General features: G+C 40.4%; 2 protein-coding genes across 4 annotated transcripts in view; one reads left to right on the top strand and one right to left on the bottom strand.

Annotated features, from left to right (window-relative positions):
* Positions 1 to 1064: 1064 nt before the first annotated feature.
* GNPNAT1 (glucosamine-phosphate N-acetyltransferase 1) lies at positions 1065 to 10834 on the top strand. Of its 2 annotated transcripts, XM_077122628.1 has the most exons (7): positions 1065 to 1260; positions 1795 to 1861; positions 5869 to 6036; positions 6967 to 7029; positions 8455 to 8582; positions 9215 to 9276; positions 10466 to 10834. In XM_077122628.1, the coding sequence occupies exons 3-7, from the start codon at positions 5883 to 5885 to the stop codon at positions 10611 to 10613; spliced, it is 555 nt and encodes a 184-aa protein (XP_076978743.1). In that variant the 5' UTR covers positions 1065 to 1260; positions 1795 to 1861; positions 5869 to 5882; the 3' UTR covers positions 10614 to 10834. The 2 variants fall into 2 exon arrangements, with proteins under 2 accessions (XP_076978743.1, XP_076978742.1); XM_077122627.1 differs by lacking the exon at positions 1795 to 1861 and having other exon boundaries at positions 1067 to 1260.
* STYX (serine/threonine/tyrosine interacting protein) overlaps positions 7115 to 18384 on the bottom strand; it is a 56594-nt gene continuing 45324 nt past the window's right edge. Inside the window, exon 10 of one of the 2 annotated variants that reach the window (XM_077122625.1) lies at positions 7115 to 7593. In XM_077122625.1, coding sequence (XP_076978740.1) covers positions 7496 to 7593 — 98 coding nt within the window. In that variant the 3' untranslated portion in view covers positions 7115 to 7495. The remainder of the gene's footprint in view (positions 7594 to 18384) is intronic. The other variant, XM_077122621.1, reaches the window with a different exon arrangement.

An 18384-nucleotide genomic window follows, 5' to 3' on the forward strand; every position in this document is an offset into this window, starting at 1 on the left:
TTATAGGTCTTCCCAGGAAGATGGCCTTACAGACGAATTTTTATAAAGGTTTTAAATATTTTATTATTAAAGACTTGGCCCTTCCACAATTATTAGTTTCAAAAGGTACTTTGTAGCCATTGTGAGAACAGGTATTGATCACCTCACAAAAGAAACCTTTGTTTCTTAATCTGAAAAATGGGGACAAGTGTTATTTAGGTAAGACACTTTGGAATGGGAAACATTTTGCTTCTCAGAACCCACGGTTCCTCAACTTCAGCACTCTTGACATTTGGGGCAAGAAGTCTTTTTTGTGTGGCTCTCTACTACAGGACGTAGAACAGCACCCCTGGCCACTACTCACTACATGCCAGAAGCACCTCTCCCCAAGCTGTGAGGTTTTGTGAGATTTACAATGTTCCAGACATTGGCAGATATCTCCTGGAGGACAAGATCGTCACAGCTGAGACCACCGTCCTAACCTCAATTTCATTAAAAAATGATTTTGGGGGGAAATAAAACAATCCTGGAGGAGGGGCAGATCGAAGAGACACACCGATTTATAGTCTCAAGAAGGTAGGGATTGTCGTTCAGAAAACGGGGGATGAGGCGCTTTGGGGCGCCAGTGAGCAGCTGAAGTCCTAATTAATGGACTGAATGGTGAAGCGCACCGGAGGCCTGGCCTTGGGTCTCGGAGCATCACAAGTGGCCCGTGCCAGACACCCACTTACACTGCTCTGCAGGGAAAGGCGTCCACGGCTCAGCTGACTCCAAAGGAGCTTTATTTCCAGACAGACCGAGGCACTGACACCCGAAGGCCGGCCGCGGAGAGCGAGGAGCGACGCTCGGTCCCGGGTCCAGCACCAGAGGGGCCAAGTTCCCAGGTCGTCTATCGCCGCCGTCCGAGCGCTGCCGGGACCGCCGGCCCCGCCCCAGCAGGACCTGCCCCCGCATTCACGCCCTCGCCTTGCAGGACCCGCCCCTCCCCGTAGGACCCGCCCCAGCAGGCCCCGCCTCGCCGGCCCCGCCCCCGCCCCGCAGGCCCCGCCCCCGCCCGCCTGCGCACCTCCCTGCGTCATGGGCGGGGCGGGAGGAGGCGTTGGCGCTGCCACGTCTAGTCGGCGGCTCGGGTAGAGGCGGCCCGGGCCGCAGCTGTGGCGCGGGAGGTGGGGAAAGAGGCGGGGCAGGCGTGGAAGCCGGATCCGGATCCGGGGCTGCGGTCTGGGCTAGGTGAACTCCCGAAAGGGCCTGGAGAGGAGCGCGTGCTGCGGGGCCTCTGGGGTGAGGAGCAACGGGGCGGGGAGCGGGAGGAGCGGGCTGGGTGTCCGGGCGGCGCGGGGCCTGCCCTCATTTATCCCGGGTGCGGGTGCTGCCGTCGGGCGAAGCGGCCAGGTCCCCGCAGGCGTCCCCGTGGGCGCCGGCACCCGTCCCATTTGCATCCCGGCGCGCGTTGAGAGGCGAAGCCCCTGACAGCCGGCGGCCTGGGTCCGGAGCGGGGTCTGGGGGCGGAACTGACCGCACCGGCTCTGGAGTGAAGCCCCTGACGGCCGGCGGCCTGGGTCCGGAGCGGGGTCTGGGGGCGAAACTGACCGCACCGGCTCTGGAGTGAAGCCCCTGTCGGCCGGCGGCCTGGGTCCGGAGCGGGGTCTGGGGGCGGAACTGACCGCACCGGCTCTGGATGAAGCCCCTGACGGCCGGCGGCCTGGGTCAGGAGCGGGGTCTGGGGGCGAAACTGACCGCACCGGCTCTGGGGCCAAGCCCCTGACGGTGCTCGCGGTCCCTGCAGCCACCAGTGTCTCCCGTTCCTTTTCTCAGCCACCCCACGGGTCCGGAGCTGCTGAGGACAGCCCTGTCCCGACTGACCAGACGGGGCGTCCACCGGGTAGATTGGAGCATCCTTTGTCTCTTTTCCCGGGGCTTCGACCCCAGACACACCGAGTGCTGTGATTTCTGTTGCAAGAGCTGTTTAAGAGGAAGCCGGACTCGTAAACTCCACACAGAATTCAGCCGGCTCTTACGGGATTTGTTTCGTTGGGATAGCGACCCATGAACGAACCTTAGAATGGATCTCAAGAGATCACTTAGACCAATTACGTTTAGAGTGGGCGTGAGAGTGCCCCCTGTCCAGCGTGGCGACGTGGAAGACTGACAGACACTGGGCGCAGGGCTGAAGAGCCGGGAAGGGGAGCAAGATAGGGAAACCCCCCCTCATTTGTTGAGCCACCTTGGGGCAGTTCATGAAACTTCTTTGCACTCCAGCTTCCTCGTTGGTAGACTGAATAATTAAACTGTACCAGAAAATACTTAAGGAAATTCTCAAGTTCATGAGCAATTTAGTAGATAGAGCCAGGCTTGCTAAAATAGCGAGTCAAGTGTTCCTTGGATTCAAAATTTAAATTGTTGAAATTGTTATAGAATGTATATAGACGGAAAAAATGTATGTAGACGAATCCTGTCTTAAACAGCAAAATTTTTAATGTGTGCATTCACCATGTACACAAGGACTGTTGTAATTCCCCAGAAACTCTTGAGGTATATAAGGCAATTTGGCTTTGGCCTTTTATTATGGCCTTAAAATTTGTATATTGACTTTTTAAGTCTTTCTCCCCAGGGTTTATCATTTGTTACTCTCTGCTGCTTGCTTCTAAGGCCTTGTAAATGCATGTTGATTTATCAGTTAAACAGAAAAGTTTCTTGAAAATTTTACGACCCCAATGATAATCTGTGAGATTCAGTTCAAACAACTGCAATTTACTGAAATTTTCTAGCAGATTTTCTTGTGGAAGTGTTTTGCAGCATCTGGGGCACCTTAACATGCTAAAATATTGTTAACATTTATTTTGTAAACCAAATAAAATTATCTATTTATTTCTAAAATCCTTTGAAGTTTCGAACCAGAATCACATCTTACTCTAATTTGCTCAGCATATTAGTTGGGTACCAGCAGAATTTTACTATTTGGGGTGGCATAAGATAAAAAGAAGGCCCTGTTTTTTAAATATTGATTTCTAAATGCTGGATTAATGTGTTTTTATCTATTCAGAGTGCTCTGTTTAATGTGTTGTAACTAGTCAAAAGTCTCATTTTATATGTTTCCAAGTGCTGCTTTTGACTATATTTTTAACTCTTCCACAAACAATAAAGTTGGGAATTCATCCATTCTAGTGCATCTAGTGTAATGGTTAAGAACAGAACCTGGAGTCATACTACCTGGCAGGACCAGCTACATGATTTCCGGTGATCAGTGCAAAATGCAAACGCAGGGCTCCTCATTCAGAAGTTATTAAGAATTTCAAGATTGTGATAGCAGAGAATTAAACAATTATGGGGTCCTGTACATGTACACATATCAACTGCCTATGATGCCAGGTCTGCTAGCCAGTTCTTAATCCTATCTTTGTTCTTTTATTGGCTTTGTAACCTTGAACAAGTGACTGTAACTGCTCCTCATCTGTAAAAAGGGGATAATGAGTCATCATTCATTGTGTTTTGAGAATTGAGTTAACAAATATAAAGCACTCAAAATCTGTTAGCCAGTATTATGATCACTCATGAACTAGGACCGTCCATTTAAAGAAAAGCACAGGAAATTACTAGTATTTACTGGTTAAAATTGATTAAAGAGCTCCATAATCCTAATTCTCCTCCTGTGTACCTCTCCCCTCTCTCATAGAAACTAACCCTGTTTTGCATAATTTCCAGGCTATGTTCTATTATAAACACAGGCAACAGTATAGGAAAATTTTGAAAATTTATTGTAAATTTTGTTAATGTTCATCTAAATTCCATTTTGAGTTCTCTTTAAAGCTTCATGCTTACAAAAAATATCAAACTGCTGCCTTGAAGACCTTACTTTTTTATTATTTCTGGTGTCTGTAATTAAGGTAACATTTAACTTTACTGATAAATATTTTGCCTGTTTATCTGCATGCCTGAAAACAAGAACATTGCTACCCACATTTCTGAAGATATTACACCCCAAATCCTCAAGGATCTAATTATCAGGGTCATACATTAAAATGCATGCACTAAAATTAATCTGTTAGAAATCTGCTTCATGTTAAACTTGATACAAGTGATTGTATCACTTGGACAATTTATTGTATCACTTGGACGCCTAGAGCTAGAAATGGCTAGTGTTTATTGCATGACTTGATCTGAATCCTTTTTTTTTTTGCATGGGCAGGCACCGGTAATCGAACCTGGGTGTTCAGCATAGCAGGCGAGAACTCTGCCACTGTGCCACCATTGCCTGCGCCGTTTGAATCCTTTTTGAGGGGAGGAAACTGCTCAGTGTTTTATATAAGCTACAATTTTTTATCTTTCTTTTCTATCCAAGGATGCTAATTTTTCATTTAACATAAACATAATAGATAACCTGTGTCATTCTTTTCATACACAGTGACTCGAATTAATTGAAAGGTAAAAGAAAAAAAAACCATCAAAATTTATAAATGACTTTAAAAATAATTGCTGACTAGAGTATATCTTGTTGAGGAGTTGAAATGTGCCATGCACTAGTACATGTTTGTATATAGTAATAAACTTCATCTTTCCAGTAATTTCATCTCCATTTTACAAACAAGGAAACAGATTCTAAGAGCTTAGCCACCTTACCCAATGTGACACAACAGTTGACATTTGAAAACCATGCCTCACTCCAAAGCTCATGCTTTTTCCATATCTACAATTGAATCCTGGTTCTACAACTTATTTTGTGACCTTGAGCAAGTTACAAGGTGCCTGCATTTCCTCATCTGTTAAAAAGTGGTTAATATATCTACCCCATAGCTTTGTTGGAACAGTGTCTGAAAAATAGTGTACGTGGGGGAAAAAGAGTTAATTTATTATGCCATATTACCTTCCCAAAGCCTGTACTGTATTACAGCATTACCTTTATAGTTACATGGCATTATACAGACAGAAATTTAATTGGCCTATAAGTAAATTGACTTTTTTTTCCTGTATTGCTTTCGTTGTTTAAATTCTGTTTCAAAGAAGTGATGAAGGCAGGTGTCAAATAGAAGAGTTTTCATTAACTTGGTTAGGGATAGAAATGAAGAGGGGAATTGCTTTACATTCTCCTAAAAATTATTAGGAAAACCACTTCTAGCAACTCTGCTTCACAGTTGCTTTATATAACTTTTCTTCATTTTTATTGGTATATCTCTATTATTTAGTCTCAGTCTTATTAGACCACAACTACTGAGAACTTGCTCAATTCTTAATGTTTAGGAAAAGGAAGTACCATAACTGACTGTTTTTCAGTATCATTAAGAACACTAGCTATTCTTATGCTGCTTAGGTGCAGCTGAGAAAACTTACACTATAGATTTTTAGAAAAAATCTGCTTATGTGAAGAAATATCCATCAGAAACTCTTAATGTGAATTTATCATAGCTAAGACCGACTATTACTGTGAACTCAGAAAATGATCTTTGAGCCAGTTCATCAATTATCTTCTTTTCATGTCTTGTGTAAGAAAACAAATTACATGCACAATACATCTTCCTTAGTGGCAGATAAAACTAACAAATATAATTTCTGAGCACAATAATAAAATCTAAAAGTGTAATCTAAAAAATGTAAGATCCTTTGAAAAGTCAGGGTTTATTCACATGGCTACACTATGAACCAATCCATTGGGGAAAATTCTTCAAAAGCCTGCTAGAAAATGGGGTTTTAAAGCTTAATACTTCTTAATTTAGTGTAGAATATGCAGAATAATCCATTTTCTATCTGATAATAATCATGATTTGATTCAGGGTAGATTAAAATAGCTCTTGAAGAATTTTCCTAATTGCATAAATTTGTAGTGAGAAGTAACTTTCTCCAATCATAGTTTTCCTCCTTAAATAAAAGGCTGTGATATTTAAAATTTTATTTTAGACCTTATTACAAAGATGAAACCTGATGAAACTCCTATGTTTGACCCAAGTTTGCTCAAAGAAGTGGACTGGAGCCAGAATACAGCTACATTTTCTCCAGCCATTTCCCCAACACATCCTGGAGAAGGCTTGGTTTTGCGGCCTCTTTGTACTGCTGACTTAAATAGAGGTATGGATTCAGTTTTTAAATCTTGGTTAGAATTATAGTTAGCCTTCTATTTTCTCCACAAATATGCTGCCAATAATTTTCAAAAATATTTGACTTTTAGAATATTTTTGTGCTTAATTTTTAAATGGACTGGGGACGCTAAATTCTAGTGTATGGCTAAGACCAAGTATTACTGTGAATGATTTCAAATAAGTACAACACTGTTCCCTCCTGAGAAGCCGAAAAGACTTTTCATAAATAAGGGTAAAATTATTATGTATAATGATACATAAGAATCTTCTCAGAAGTTGGAATGAAGAGAATATAGATAATATGTCTTGGGTAATAAATTGCAATGGGTTTTATTTAAATGTATTCCTTTTGTTGACGTCTGAATTTTCCTATATATATATATATATATATATATATATATATATTAGTTTAGCAATCAAAAATAAACTTTTTTAACTTTTCAGTTTTAGTAGGAAATCTGAAGAAACTAATTTTGGTCAAATTCATTTTTGAATGTACAGAAATTAAGACTTTCAAAGTTCTAAAATGTATTGTTCACGTTAATTTAAGATAACATTAATGAAGTAATGAAGTTAAAAGTTAACTATGAACCTTAAAACAATTTGGCATGCCTTGAATTAATACAAATTACTCTGAAAAATATATGTGGTGGTTCTATAAATATTGAGTAATAAAGTGGTCACTAATCCACAAATCTCATGTATGCAAAAACATCAGTGAAATCTATTCTGTATGTAGTGATTTTACAGAGAATAATGGTTTCCTGCTGATCTTTATAAATAATACATTTAAAAGATGACTGATTACAAAAATCTTTGAAAAAATAATTGCCCATATTCCCACTGGCTTAACAAATTATTTGATATAATACCTTCCACTTGCCCTTCTCATGACCTGCACCCTGTTTCTCAAAACCAGGTTTTTTTAAGGTACTGGGCCAGCTGACAGAGACTGGAGTTGTCAACCCTGAGCAATTTATGAGTAAGTACTGCAGCCTCTATTTCCTGAAGGAAAATAAAGGGAAATCTGATTTTATTTTAGAGCTCTGTTCAGTGCCAATTTGTGTCTTTGTTCAAATAACTGAAAATTGTTTAGATAACACATTAGCTATAATCTTAAATGTTTATGTGGCTGAACTATTCTAGAACCAAAACATAGCAGTTAACTAAGTTTTATAAAATATCTGACTACTTTTAGATAATTACTATAGCATATGACCTAGTTGGTAGCCAACTCAGGTGATTTTTTTCTTTTATTTCCTTTCATGTAAGGTTATTTTAGAAATTTCATCATCAAATCAAAAAGTAAGAGAATTTATTTTTTGGTTCATTTATACTGAAACTTAAGCTTAGCAGGTATCTTAGAGTTAAATATCTTAGAGTTAGTTCAATTCCTTTTTATGTGTAAGGAAATAGAAATTCGAAGAAGTCAAATGACTCGCCCAGCATCACAGGTAATTGGTAGAGGAAGGACTAGAACCTTTCTGACTCCATCCAGTGTGCTCGTTCCTTTCTACAACCACAGCCTTTTTAGCTAGAATGAGACCTTAGAAATAAACAATATGAGACAATATTAGGCTCAGTATTTATTCTTGAATTCCTCTACGCATGCATACCAGATCAAATGAGAAAACCATGTTACTTCAGGAATGTAAGTACTAAATCTGTGTAAGGGCAAAGTATTTATTCCTTCTTTGTTACTATTTGCTATGTGACCTGGGGAAAATTACTTGAAAATAGGGACATGTTTTTCACCTACTTCATAAGATAGATCCAAAGCAAACAAACATGAATCTGTTTTTTAAAAAGCAAGGTATTGGGTACATGGATGATTCAGTGGTAGAATGCTCACCTGCCATGTGGAGACCTGGATTTGATTCCTGTCCATGCACGTCCCCACCCCCACCAAAAAAGAAACAAGCTATGTAATCAGGAAACAAGAGAGGTCACAAAGGGAAAAGTGAAATTTATTTTGTCACAAATTTGGAACTAAAAGATGAAAAAATATAGAATGTAGAGCCATGTAAGCATGGTCGTTAAAATTTGCACTTGAATAGCTGTTGAGTGTAAAGGTTAAAGAAATCTATTAAAAGTAAATAAATGAAGACATTAAATTTTTAATGTTATCACAGAAATGGCAACCTTTGTATTATAGGTGCTGTCCATTTTAACTAGCTGTACGGTCTTTTCTCTAGCAGATTTTAAAAATGCATAATTATATTCCACTTGATATTGATTGCTGATATTTCAACTAGTCATTTAAAATAGTTTCTCTAGAAATGGAAAGTTAAATTACTGTGGTAAAATAGCTTTAAATACTCTCATTAGGTCAACTAATCCTAGCATTTTTCTGGCACCTAATTAAGTTGAATGTCTACTATATAACATTGTTTTCCAATTCCCACAGAATCTTTTGAGCACATGAAGAAATCTGGGGATTATTATGTTACAGTTGTAGAAGATGTGACTCTAGGTCAGATTGTTGCTACAGCAACTCTGATAATTGAACATAAATTCATCCATTCCTGTGGTAAGGTATGTGCTCACCAGTAATAAAACGTCAGGTGTTTTCTAGCAAAACTGACTTTGAGTTTCCATTTGACAAATACTGGTTTTGTTTCTGTTCTCTGCTGTTTCCATTGTAAAATCAGAGCATTATTGCATGGAGAAAATTTTTGCTTCTTAGAAGTCAGAGAAACTAACAGTATCATGTAATTTGGACCCCTGCAACTACATTTTTCAAAAACAATACTTTGATTATACAACATTAGCCAAAACTCCCATCCAGTCTGAATGTGTCCAGAGGGTTTAGAGTACTGTCGTCTGTTCTAATTCGGACACTTCTAATGCTTCACCCCTCAAGAATTAACATGAAATAATAAAGATAACCTAGGCTATTCAATGACAGTAAGATGGAAACGCTTGGGAATTTTGTGAGCTTTATGAATTTTGGTAATTTCTGTGCTAGAAATTAATAAACCACAAGTAGGTTCATGATATTATTCCCTCCATAGTAATTTATTTTTAAATGCACTTTGCTTTCTGTGAAGCTCAAGTTTTCAGAACATTTATTTTTTAATCAATGAATACTTACCAACTGTCATTTGTTGATTTAGCTAAAAACAAAACTAGATGTTCAGTACTTTAAACATTGTAAATATTTTCAGAGAGGAAGAGTAGAAGATGTTGTCGTTAGTGATGAATGCAGAGGGAAGCAGCTTGGCAAATTGTAAGTAAGCAGAAACAAGCTAAATTTGGATAAATCAGATTATTTCTTGTGTTTCAGCTGATGAGTTCCCTACCAAGATACTTGTTTTAAAAATAATTCTCCTGTTTGAAGATTAATTATGAAACTACTCTCATTCTATAGTTTAGACTGAAATAAAGCAGAAGTATTATTCTAATACTTAGTTTTATCTTAAGAGTTTAGAAATAGGAAATATAGCATACTCCTTTACAGACAGCAACATCTGTAAATTGTAAAATTTTAATAATAGTACTCTCAAACTAATAGGAAACAAAGTTTTGGATGGATCAAGTGATTTGCCGAAGTTTTATTGTCATAATTAAGGACCCAGGAAATATTCACCTTTTAGAATATTCTATGATTTCAGTCTCATATATTTTAGAAACATAGCCTTTAGTGTGTAATCCTCTTTAAGATCTATAAGTTTATTGTCTATTTTATAAGGTTAGAACTTGCTTTTTAATATTACCTCCACTGAAGTCTAAAGAATTCACTCAATAAATATTTAAGCATCTGTTATGTATCTTGTACTAAGGTATTTGGGTACGTCTGTGAACAAAACAAAATCTCTAGTATTGTGGCCCATTTAACTTAATCGTAACTTTTCAAAGTCTTCTGTCTTTAAATGATACTATTTTTTAGTATCTGCAAATATGATAAAATTCTTCAGGTAGTTTTGCAGATCTTTTTTAGTTCTTTTTCTTCCCTAAGGCAGTTAGAACCACATTCTTATACTGGATATGGATTCTTTAAGGATATGCAAAGATACTTTTTCCCTTTGTGTCTATTTCATGTTAATAAGACCAATTCAGAGCTAATCTAATACATATTTTCACAAATATTAAAGTAGCTTTTAAGATGAGTGATTAAAGAACAAGACCAAAGAATGTTGACTCTTCCTAAGCAGTCTGAATAGATATAGGAAGAAATCTTATTTTTAGAGAGTATTTACGGTGAGTTTAATATTTGTCCTACTAATAAGCTGGAAATTACCGGATAAAGTATATTTGGAACCACATAAAATTCTTTGGGTGATTTAAATGCTTATCATTTATATCTGACTATTTCATTTGAATACTCATTTCTAAAATAGTCTTTTTTAATATTCAGATTAAGGATTGATTTTTTACTAACAAATGTTCTATGCATACCGTCCCCTTTTTAATTTCAGGTTATTATCAACCCTTACTTTGCTAAGCAAGAAACTGAACTGTTATAAGATTACACTCGAATGTCTACCACAAAATGTTGATTTCTATAAAAAGTTTGGATATACAGTATCTGAAGAAAACTACATGTGCCGGAGATTTCTAAAGTAAAAATCTTAAGACAGTTGTCAAAAGAGTTAATGCAACAAGGCTATCCTCTTCCTAGAGTTAAAATATTTTGTTGCTGTAACCCACTGACCTCCATAAATCCTGGACAGTAAAAGCATTGTTAATATTACAAATATGATGACATGAAGATTACTTGGGCTAGAGGGACATGCTGTAAGTTTAGATTACAAATGAATATTATAAAAGAGTGATTTTTAACCAAAGGAATATATTTTTAATGTGAATTTTTTCCTGCATTGTATTTTTCTAAGGTTTGGCTTCATTTCTTGGTAGTCAGGAGTTAAATATGTACTGTCTGTACTGCTTAATTAAAACAAAACAAAACATAATTGAACAAGTTTATCACATTCAGAAAATTAAGTATTTTGTTTCAAAGAAACATATCTAAATACCACTTAGGGTTATGTTGTTTCTCACATATTAATTATGTGAAATTGGGTAAGTTAGCTACTATAACTATAGTAAAGGCCAATATTTGTTTAACCTGATACCAGCAAGCACCATGGTCAGCCTTTTAAATAAGGAGAAATGAAAACTAACAAAATGTGGCAGGGCTCAAAGTAAAACAATTCAAATGTATAGTTAAAAGATTATATAATCTAATGTAGGTACAATAATTTGTTAAAATTACCTAAGAGCAAATATAATGGGATATACAGGTACTTTTTAACAATGAATTAGCAAATTATGGCATATCATATACCTCTAATCTGATTTCTTATCTTTTCTTGGGTATCTGAAGCCTCTCTTCTGAGTAATGTTTTTGTGAAAAAATGAAACATTACATTATTAGTGGATATTTAAGAATGTATCATACTGCGTTTGTCACATTCTTAAAATGTTGATGGGAGCTGTTTATATTTAATATGACCATAATAGTATTATTCTGGTCACTATCTTGTTTTGATTTTATTTATTTTAATTATTTTTTTTAAGTTGAAGTAAGAATTGTTCTAATCTTTTGCCTTCCATGTTACATTAAACCTGTGATGAACAGCCTTTTTGTTAGAATCCTAATGTTGCCTGTGCTTTTCTTGAGTCTTTTATTGAACCCTGTTAGGTCAAGTCCTGGTTCATCAAGTTTTAATTTTATGTACTCTTTGTAAAATGAACCTGGAAAGTAAAGACCACCTGTTTCTCATTCCTTTGACTTGCCCACCTCAACTAGATTTTGAATTTTCCTACATGCAGTCACTTATAGAAACCCATCACCAATAAAGAGTGCACTATCAGTCTGATGACGACCTAAACATTAAATGAATAGGTAAGTTTTTATCTGGTCTCTAGTGAAAGCAACAAAGCTAGTTTTGTCTTTTGAGGAGTCTTACAACCATGGTATGACAGTCACTTTATTAGGTATATCCTGTGTCATGGTTAGGGACAGGTGTCAACTTGGCCAAGTTGTGGTACCTGTTCATCTGATTGGGCAAGCGCTGGCCTGTCTGTTGCAATGAGGACATTTCATAGGATTAGGTCATGATCACGTCAGCTACATCTACAGCTGATTCCATTTGTAATCAGCCAAAGGGGAGTGTCTTCTGCAATTAGTGATGCTAAATCCAATCATGGGAAGCCTTTTAAGGAGGACTCAGAGGAGACAGGTTTCATTCCTGGTTTGGCTGGTGAGCCTCTCCTGTGGAGTTCATCCAGGCCATCCATTGGAGTCATCGGCTTCGCAGCCTGCCCTGTGGATTTTGGACTCTGCGTTCCTACGGTCACGTGAGACACTTTCTTAAATTTTATATTTGCAAGTGTTCCCTGTTGGTTCTGTTTCTCTAGAGAACCCTAACTAATACATCTTGGTACCAGGAGTGGTTCTTAAGGAACAGAATCTTAAAAATGGGTTTTTATGAATGGTTTTCTACTCTGACTGGGCTCAGAGACACTAAGGACTCTGATTCCCGTAATCAGAATGACACTCCCAATCCATGGACTGAGTTGGCAAAGGAGATAGTCAAAATATCATCATTCGATTCTCCTAATGCTTCGCTTATACGAAGCCAGACTCTGGGGGATAATGTTTTTGACACCTTTACAGAGTTTTGTAGGAATAAGAGTTATAGAGATGTTGGTTGGTTGTTGTTAGATACACTGTCTACATTAAAGGGTGAAAGGGATGGGCTTAAGGCTTCAAACAAGAAGCTTAAGTGCCGTCTGAAAGATGTAGAGGTTTCTATGAGTATCCTGAAGGAAAATTTTATTTCCTGTAGCCGTAGACTTGAGATCTCTGAAAATCAGACTCAGAATCTTATTGTTAGAGTAGCAACTTTACAACGTAAACTGAAATCTCAGTCTTGCATGGTGTCTGCCGTTAAAGTGAGGGCATTGATTGGAAAGGAGTGGGACCCTGAAAAATGGGATGGTGACATATGGATTGATAATGATGTTGGGGGTGAGGTTGAAACCCTAGACCATGCTGAGCCTTCTTTAGATAACCCTGTAATAGTCTGTCCTGAGGACATAGCCGCCCCACCTCCAGCCTGCCTTGAGGAGTTGGCCACCCAACCTCCTCCTGAAGGGATTAGCCCTAGAGTTATTAATCCTGTTTCACCAGATGAAACTGCAAATGAAAGCCCTGAAGCAAATGGCTTGGAAGATATTTCTAATTCTTTTCATGACCCATCCCCACCACCCCTCATTTCTTCTAGACCTATAACTAGACTAAAGTCCCAACAGGCCCCTAAAGGTGAGGTACAAAGTATCACACATGAGGAGATACGTTATACTCCAAAAGAACTGTGTGAGTTTTCCAATTTATATAGACAGAAATCAGGGGAATATGTGTGGCAATGGATTTTAAGAGTGTGGGATAATGGTGGGAGGAACATAAGGCTGGATCAGGCTGAATTTATTGATATGGGCCCACTAAGCAGAGATTCTGCATTCAATGTTATAGCTAGAGCAGTTAGAAAAGGTGTTAACAGCTTGTTTGGGTGGTTGGTTGAAACATGGATCAAAAGGTGGCCAACATTACCTGAGGTTGAAATGCCAGAACTGCCCTGGTATAATGTAGATGAGGGGATCCAGAGGCTTAGAGAGATTGGGATGTTAGAGTGGATTTATCATGCAAAGCCTGCTCTTACACCCCAGGAATGTCCAGAGGATGCACCTTTTACCAGAACAGTGAGAAATAAGTTTGTGAGACTAGCACCATCATCCCTCAAGAGCTCTGTGGTTGCACTTCTCTGTAGGTCAGATATTACTGTAGGAACTGCTGTCACTGAGCTGGAATCCTTAAACACAATGGGGATGACAGGATCCCGAGTTGGCAGAAGCCAGGTGGCAGCACTTAATCACCAAAGACAGGGTAGACGTGGGTATTATAATAGACAACAAACTCAAAGGAGGCATCAAAATTATATGACACGCAGAGATTTGTGGCATTGGCTAGTAAATCATGGGGTGCCTAGAAATACAATAGAAGGGCAGCCTACTAAATTCTTGTTGGAGCTGTATAAACAAAAGAGTTCTAGGTCAAGGGAACAGAAGTCTAACCTGAATTACAAAAACACAGAGTCACGGCCCCTTAACCAATTTCCAGACTTGAAACAGTTTACAGACCCTGAGCCCCTTGAATGAAGGGGAGGCCAGGTCCCTATGGGGAAGAAACCTGTTACACTGCCACAAATTTATACTGTTAACCTTCCTCTAAGTCTTCCCCAAGGAGACCGACGGCCTTTTACCAGGGTAACTGTGCATTGGGGAAAAGGAAATGATCAGATATTTCGGGGATTATTAGACACTGGTTCAGAAGTGACATTAATTCCAGGGGACCCAAAACGTCACTCTGGACCACCAGTCAGAGTGGGGGCTTATGGAGGCCAGGTGATCAATGGAGTTTTAGCTCAGGTCCGTCTCACAGTGGGTCCAGTGGGCCCCCGGACCCATCCTGTAGTTATTTCCCCAGTTCCGGAATGTATAATTGGCATAGACATACTGAGCAACTGGCAGAATCCCCACGTTGGTTCTCTAACTCGTGCAGTGAGGGCTATTATGGTGGGAAAGGCCAAGTGGAAGCCACTAGAACTGCCCCTACCAAGCAAAATAGTAAATCAAAAGCAATACCGTATTCCTGGAGGGATTGCAGAGATTACTGCCACTCTTAAGGACTTGAAAGATGCAGGGGTGGTGATTCCCACCACATCCCCGTTCAACTCTCCTATTTGGCCTGTGCAGAAAACAGATGGGTCTTGGAGAATGACAGTGGATTATCGTAAACTCAACCAGGTGGTAACTCCAATTGCAGCTGCTGTTCCAGATGTAGTATCATTGCTTGAGCAAATCAATACATCCTCTGGTACCTGGTATGCAGCTATTGATCTGGCAAATGCTTTTTTCTCAATAGCTATTAGTAAGGACCACCAGAAACAGTTTGCTTTCAGCTGGCAAGGTCAGCAATATACTTTCACTGTCCTACCTCAGGGGCATATCAACTCTCCAGCCCTATGTCATAATCTTTTCGCAGAGACCTTGATCGCTTCTCCCTCCCACAAGACATCACACTGGTCCATTATATTGATGATATCATGTTGATTGGACCTAGTGAGCAAGAATTAGCAACTACTCTAGATTTACTGGTAAGGCATTTGCGTGTCAGAGGATGGGAGATAAATCCAACAAAAATACAGGGGCCTTCCACGTCAGTAAAATTTTTAGGTGTCCAGTGGTGTGGGGCATGTCGAGATATCCCTTCTAAGGTGAAGGATAAATTGCTGCATCTGGCCCCTCCCACATCCAAAAAAGAGGCACAACGCCTAGTTGGTCTTTTTGGATTTTGGCGACAACATATTCCTCATTTGGGTGTGCTACTCCGGCCCATTTATCGAGTGACCAGAAAAGCTGCTAATTTTGAGTGGGGACCTGAACAAGAGGAGGCTCTGCGATAGGTCCAGGCTGCTGTGCAAGCTGCTCTGCCACTTGGGCCATATGATCCAGCAGATCCAATGGTGCTGGAAGTGTCAGTGGCAAATAGAGATGCTGTCTGGAGCCTTTGGCAGGCCCCTATAGGAGAATCACAACGCAGACCCTTAGGATTTTGGAGCAAAGCCTTACCATCTGCTGCAGATAACTACTCTCCTTTTGAGAAACAGCTTTTGGCCTGCTACTGGGCCTTAGTAGAGACTGAATGCTTAACCATGGGCCACCCAGTTACCATGAGACCTGAGTTGCCTATCATGAGTTGGGTGTTGTCTGACCCACCAAGCCATAAAGTTGGGCGTGCACAGCAGCACTCTATTGTAAAGTGGAAATGGTATATACGAGATAGAGCCAGAGCAGGTCCTGAAGGCACAAGTAAGTTAAATGAAGAAGTGGCACAAATGCCCATGGTTTCCACTCCTGCTGCCACATTACCTTCTCTTTCCCAGACCAGAGCTATGGCCTCTTGGGGAGTTCCTTACAGTGAATTGACTGAGGAAGAGAAAACTCGGGCCTGGTTTACAGATGGTTCAGCACGATATGCAGGTACCACCCGAAACTGGGCAGCTGCAGCATTACAACCCCTTTCTGGGGTGTCCTTGAAGGACAGTGGTGAGGGGAAATCCTCCCAGTGGGCAGAACTTCGAGCAGTGCACCTGGTTGTTCATTTTGCTTGGAAGGAAAACTGGCCAGAGGTGCGTTTGTATACTGACTCATGGGCTGTTGCTAATGGTTTGGCTGGATGGTCAGGGACTTGGAAAGACCATAATTGGAAAATTGGTGACAAAGAGGTCTGGGGAAGAAGTATGTGGATAGACCTTTCTGAGTGGGCTAAAAACATGAAGATATTTGTGTCCCATGTGAATGCACACCAGAGGGTGACTTCAGCAGAGGAAGATTTTAATAATCAAGTGGATAAGATGACCCGTTCTATGGATACCAGTCAGCCTCTTTCCCCAGCAACTCCTGTTATTGCCCAATGGGCTCATGAACAATGTGGTCATGGTGGTAGGGATGGAGGTTATGCATGGGCTCAGCAACATGGACTTCCACTCACCAAGGCTGACCTGGCTACAGCCACTGCTGAGTGCCCAATCTGCCAGCAGCAGAGACCCACACTCAGCCCCCGATATGGCACCATTCCCCGAGGTGACCAGCCAGCTACATGGTGGCAGGTTGATTACATTGGACCACTCCCTTCATGGAAGGGGCAGCGATTTGTTCTAACTGGAATAGACACATACTCTGGATATGGGTTTGCTTTCCCTGCACGCAATGCTTCTGCCAAAACTACTATTCGTGGGCTTACAGAATGCCTTATCCATCGTCATGGTATTCCACATAGCATTGCTTCGGATCAAGGAACACACTTCACAGCAAATGAAGTGCGGGAATGGGCACATGCTCATGGAATTCTCTGGTCTTACCATGTTCCCCATCATCCAGAAGCTGCTGGATTGATAGAACGGTGGAATGGCCTTTTGAAAACTCAATTACGGTGCCAACTAGGTGGCAAAAACTTGAAAGGCTGGGGTAATGTCCTCCAGGAAGCTGTGTATGCTCTGAATCAGCGTCCACTGTATGGTGCTGTTTCTCCCATAGCCAGGATCCATGGGTCCAGGAACCAAGGGGTGGAAATGGGTGTGGTGCCACTCACTATTACTCCTAGTGATCCACTAGGAAAATTTTTGCTTCCTGTCCCTGCTACCCTGAGTTCTGCTGGTCTACAGGTTTTAGTTCCAAAACGGGGGTGTGCTTTCTCCAGGAGAAACAACAGTGATACCATTGAACTGGAAGTTAAGATTGCCACCTGGCCACTTTGGGCTACTTATGCCTCTGGATCAACACACCAAGAAGGGGATTACATTATTGTCTGGGGTAATTGACCCTGACTATCAGAAGGAAGTAGGACTGCAACTACATAATGGAGGTAAAGAAGAGTTTTCTTGGAATATAGGAGATCCCCTGGGGCGTCTATTAGTACTACCATGCCCTGTGATTAAAATCAATGGAAAACTGCAACAACACAATCCAGGCAGGACCACTAATGCCTCTGAGACTTCAGGAATGAAGGTTTGGGTCACCCCACCAGGCAAAGAACCACGGCCAGCTGAAGTGCTTGCTGAGGGGAAAGGGAACATGGAATGGGTAGTGATAAATATGAACTTCGACCACGTGATCAGTTACAGAAACGAGGATTGTAATGCTGTTTTGTTTGTGTTATACTGTTTAAGTTGTAAGATATCAAGTTTAAGAATGAATGTTGCCCAAGGATTTGCACGCTATTCTGGAGAGATTTAATGTGTTTCCAGTTATATGCAGGACAGTTGAGTATTGTCAGGTAAAAGAAAAAATGTGTGCTTATTTGTTTTCATTTGGAAATTAAGTATGGTCTAAGGTGATACATATATATATATATATATATATATATATATATATATATATATATATATATATATGTGCCAAGTTGACAAGGGATGGACTGTCATGGTTAGGGACAGGTGTCAACTTGGCCAAGTTGTGGTACCTGTTCATCTGATTGGGCAAGCGCTGGCCTGTCTGTTGCAATGAGGACATTTCATAGGATTAGGTCATGATCACGTCAGCTACATCCACAGCTGATTCCATTTGTAATCAGCCAAAGGGGAGTGTCTTCTGCAATTAGTGATGCTAAATCCAATCATGGGAAGCCTTTTAAGGAGGACTCAGAGGAGACAGGTTTCATTCCTGCTTTGGCTGGTGAGCCTCTCCTGTGGAGTTCGTCCAGGCCATCCATTGGAGTCATCGGCTTCGCAGCCTGCCCTGTGGATTTTGGACTCTGCGTTCCTACGGTTAC

This window comes from Tamandua tetradactyla, chromosome 12 (assembly GCF_023851605.1).
Source record: "Tamandua tetradactyla isolate mTamTet1 chromosome 12, mTamTet1.pri, whole genome shotgun sequence".
In the NCBI taxonomy this organism is placed as follows: Eukaryota; Metazoa; Chordata; class Mammalia; order Pilosa; family Myrmecophagidae; genus Tamandua; species Tamandua tetradactyla.

Excerpts from the sequence above, each read along its gene's own strand:
- GNPNAT1 (XM_077122628.1), top strand. The coding sequence starts at position 5,883 with ATGAAACCTGATGAAACTCCTATGTTTGACCCAAGTTTGCTCAAAGAA. Across the intron at positions 6,037-6,966 it reads TACTGCTGACTTAAATAGAG|GTTTTTTTAAGGTACTGGGC; the intron begins GTATGGATTCAG and ends TCTCAAAACCAG. Across the intron at positions 8,583-9,214 it reads TCATCCATTCCTGTGGTAAG|AGAGGAAGAGTAGAAGATGT; the intron begins GTATGTGCTCAC and ends AAATATTTTCAG.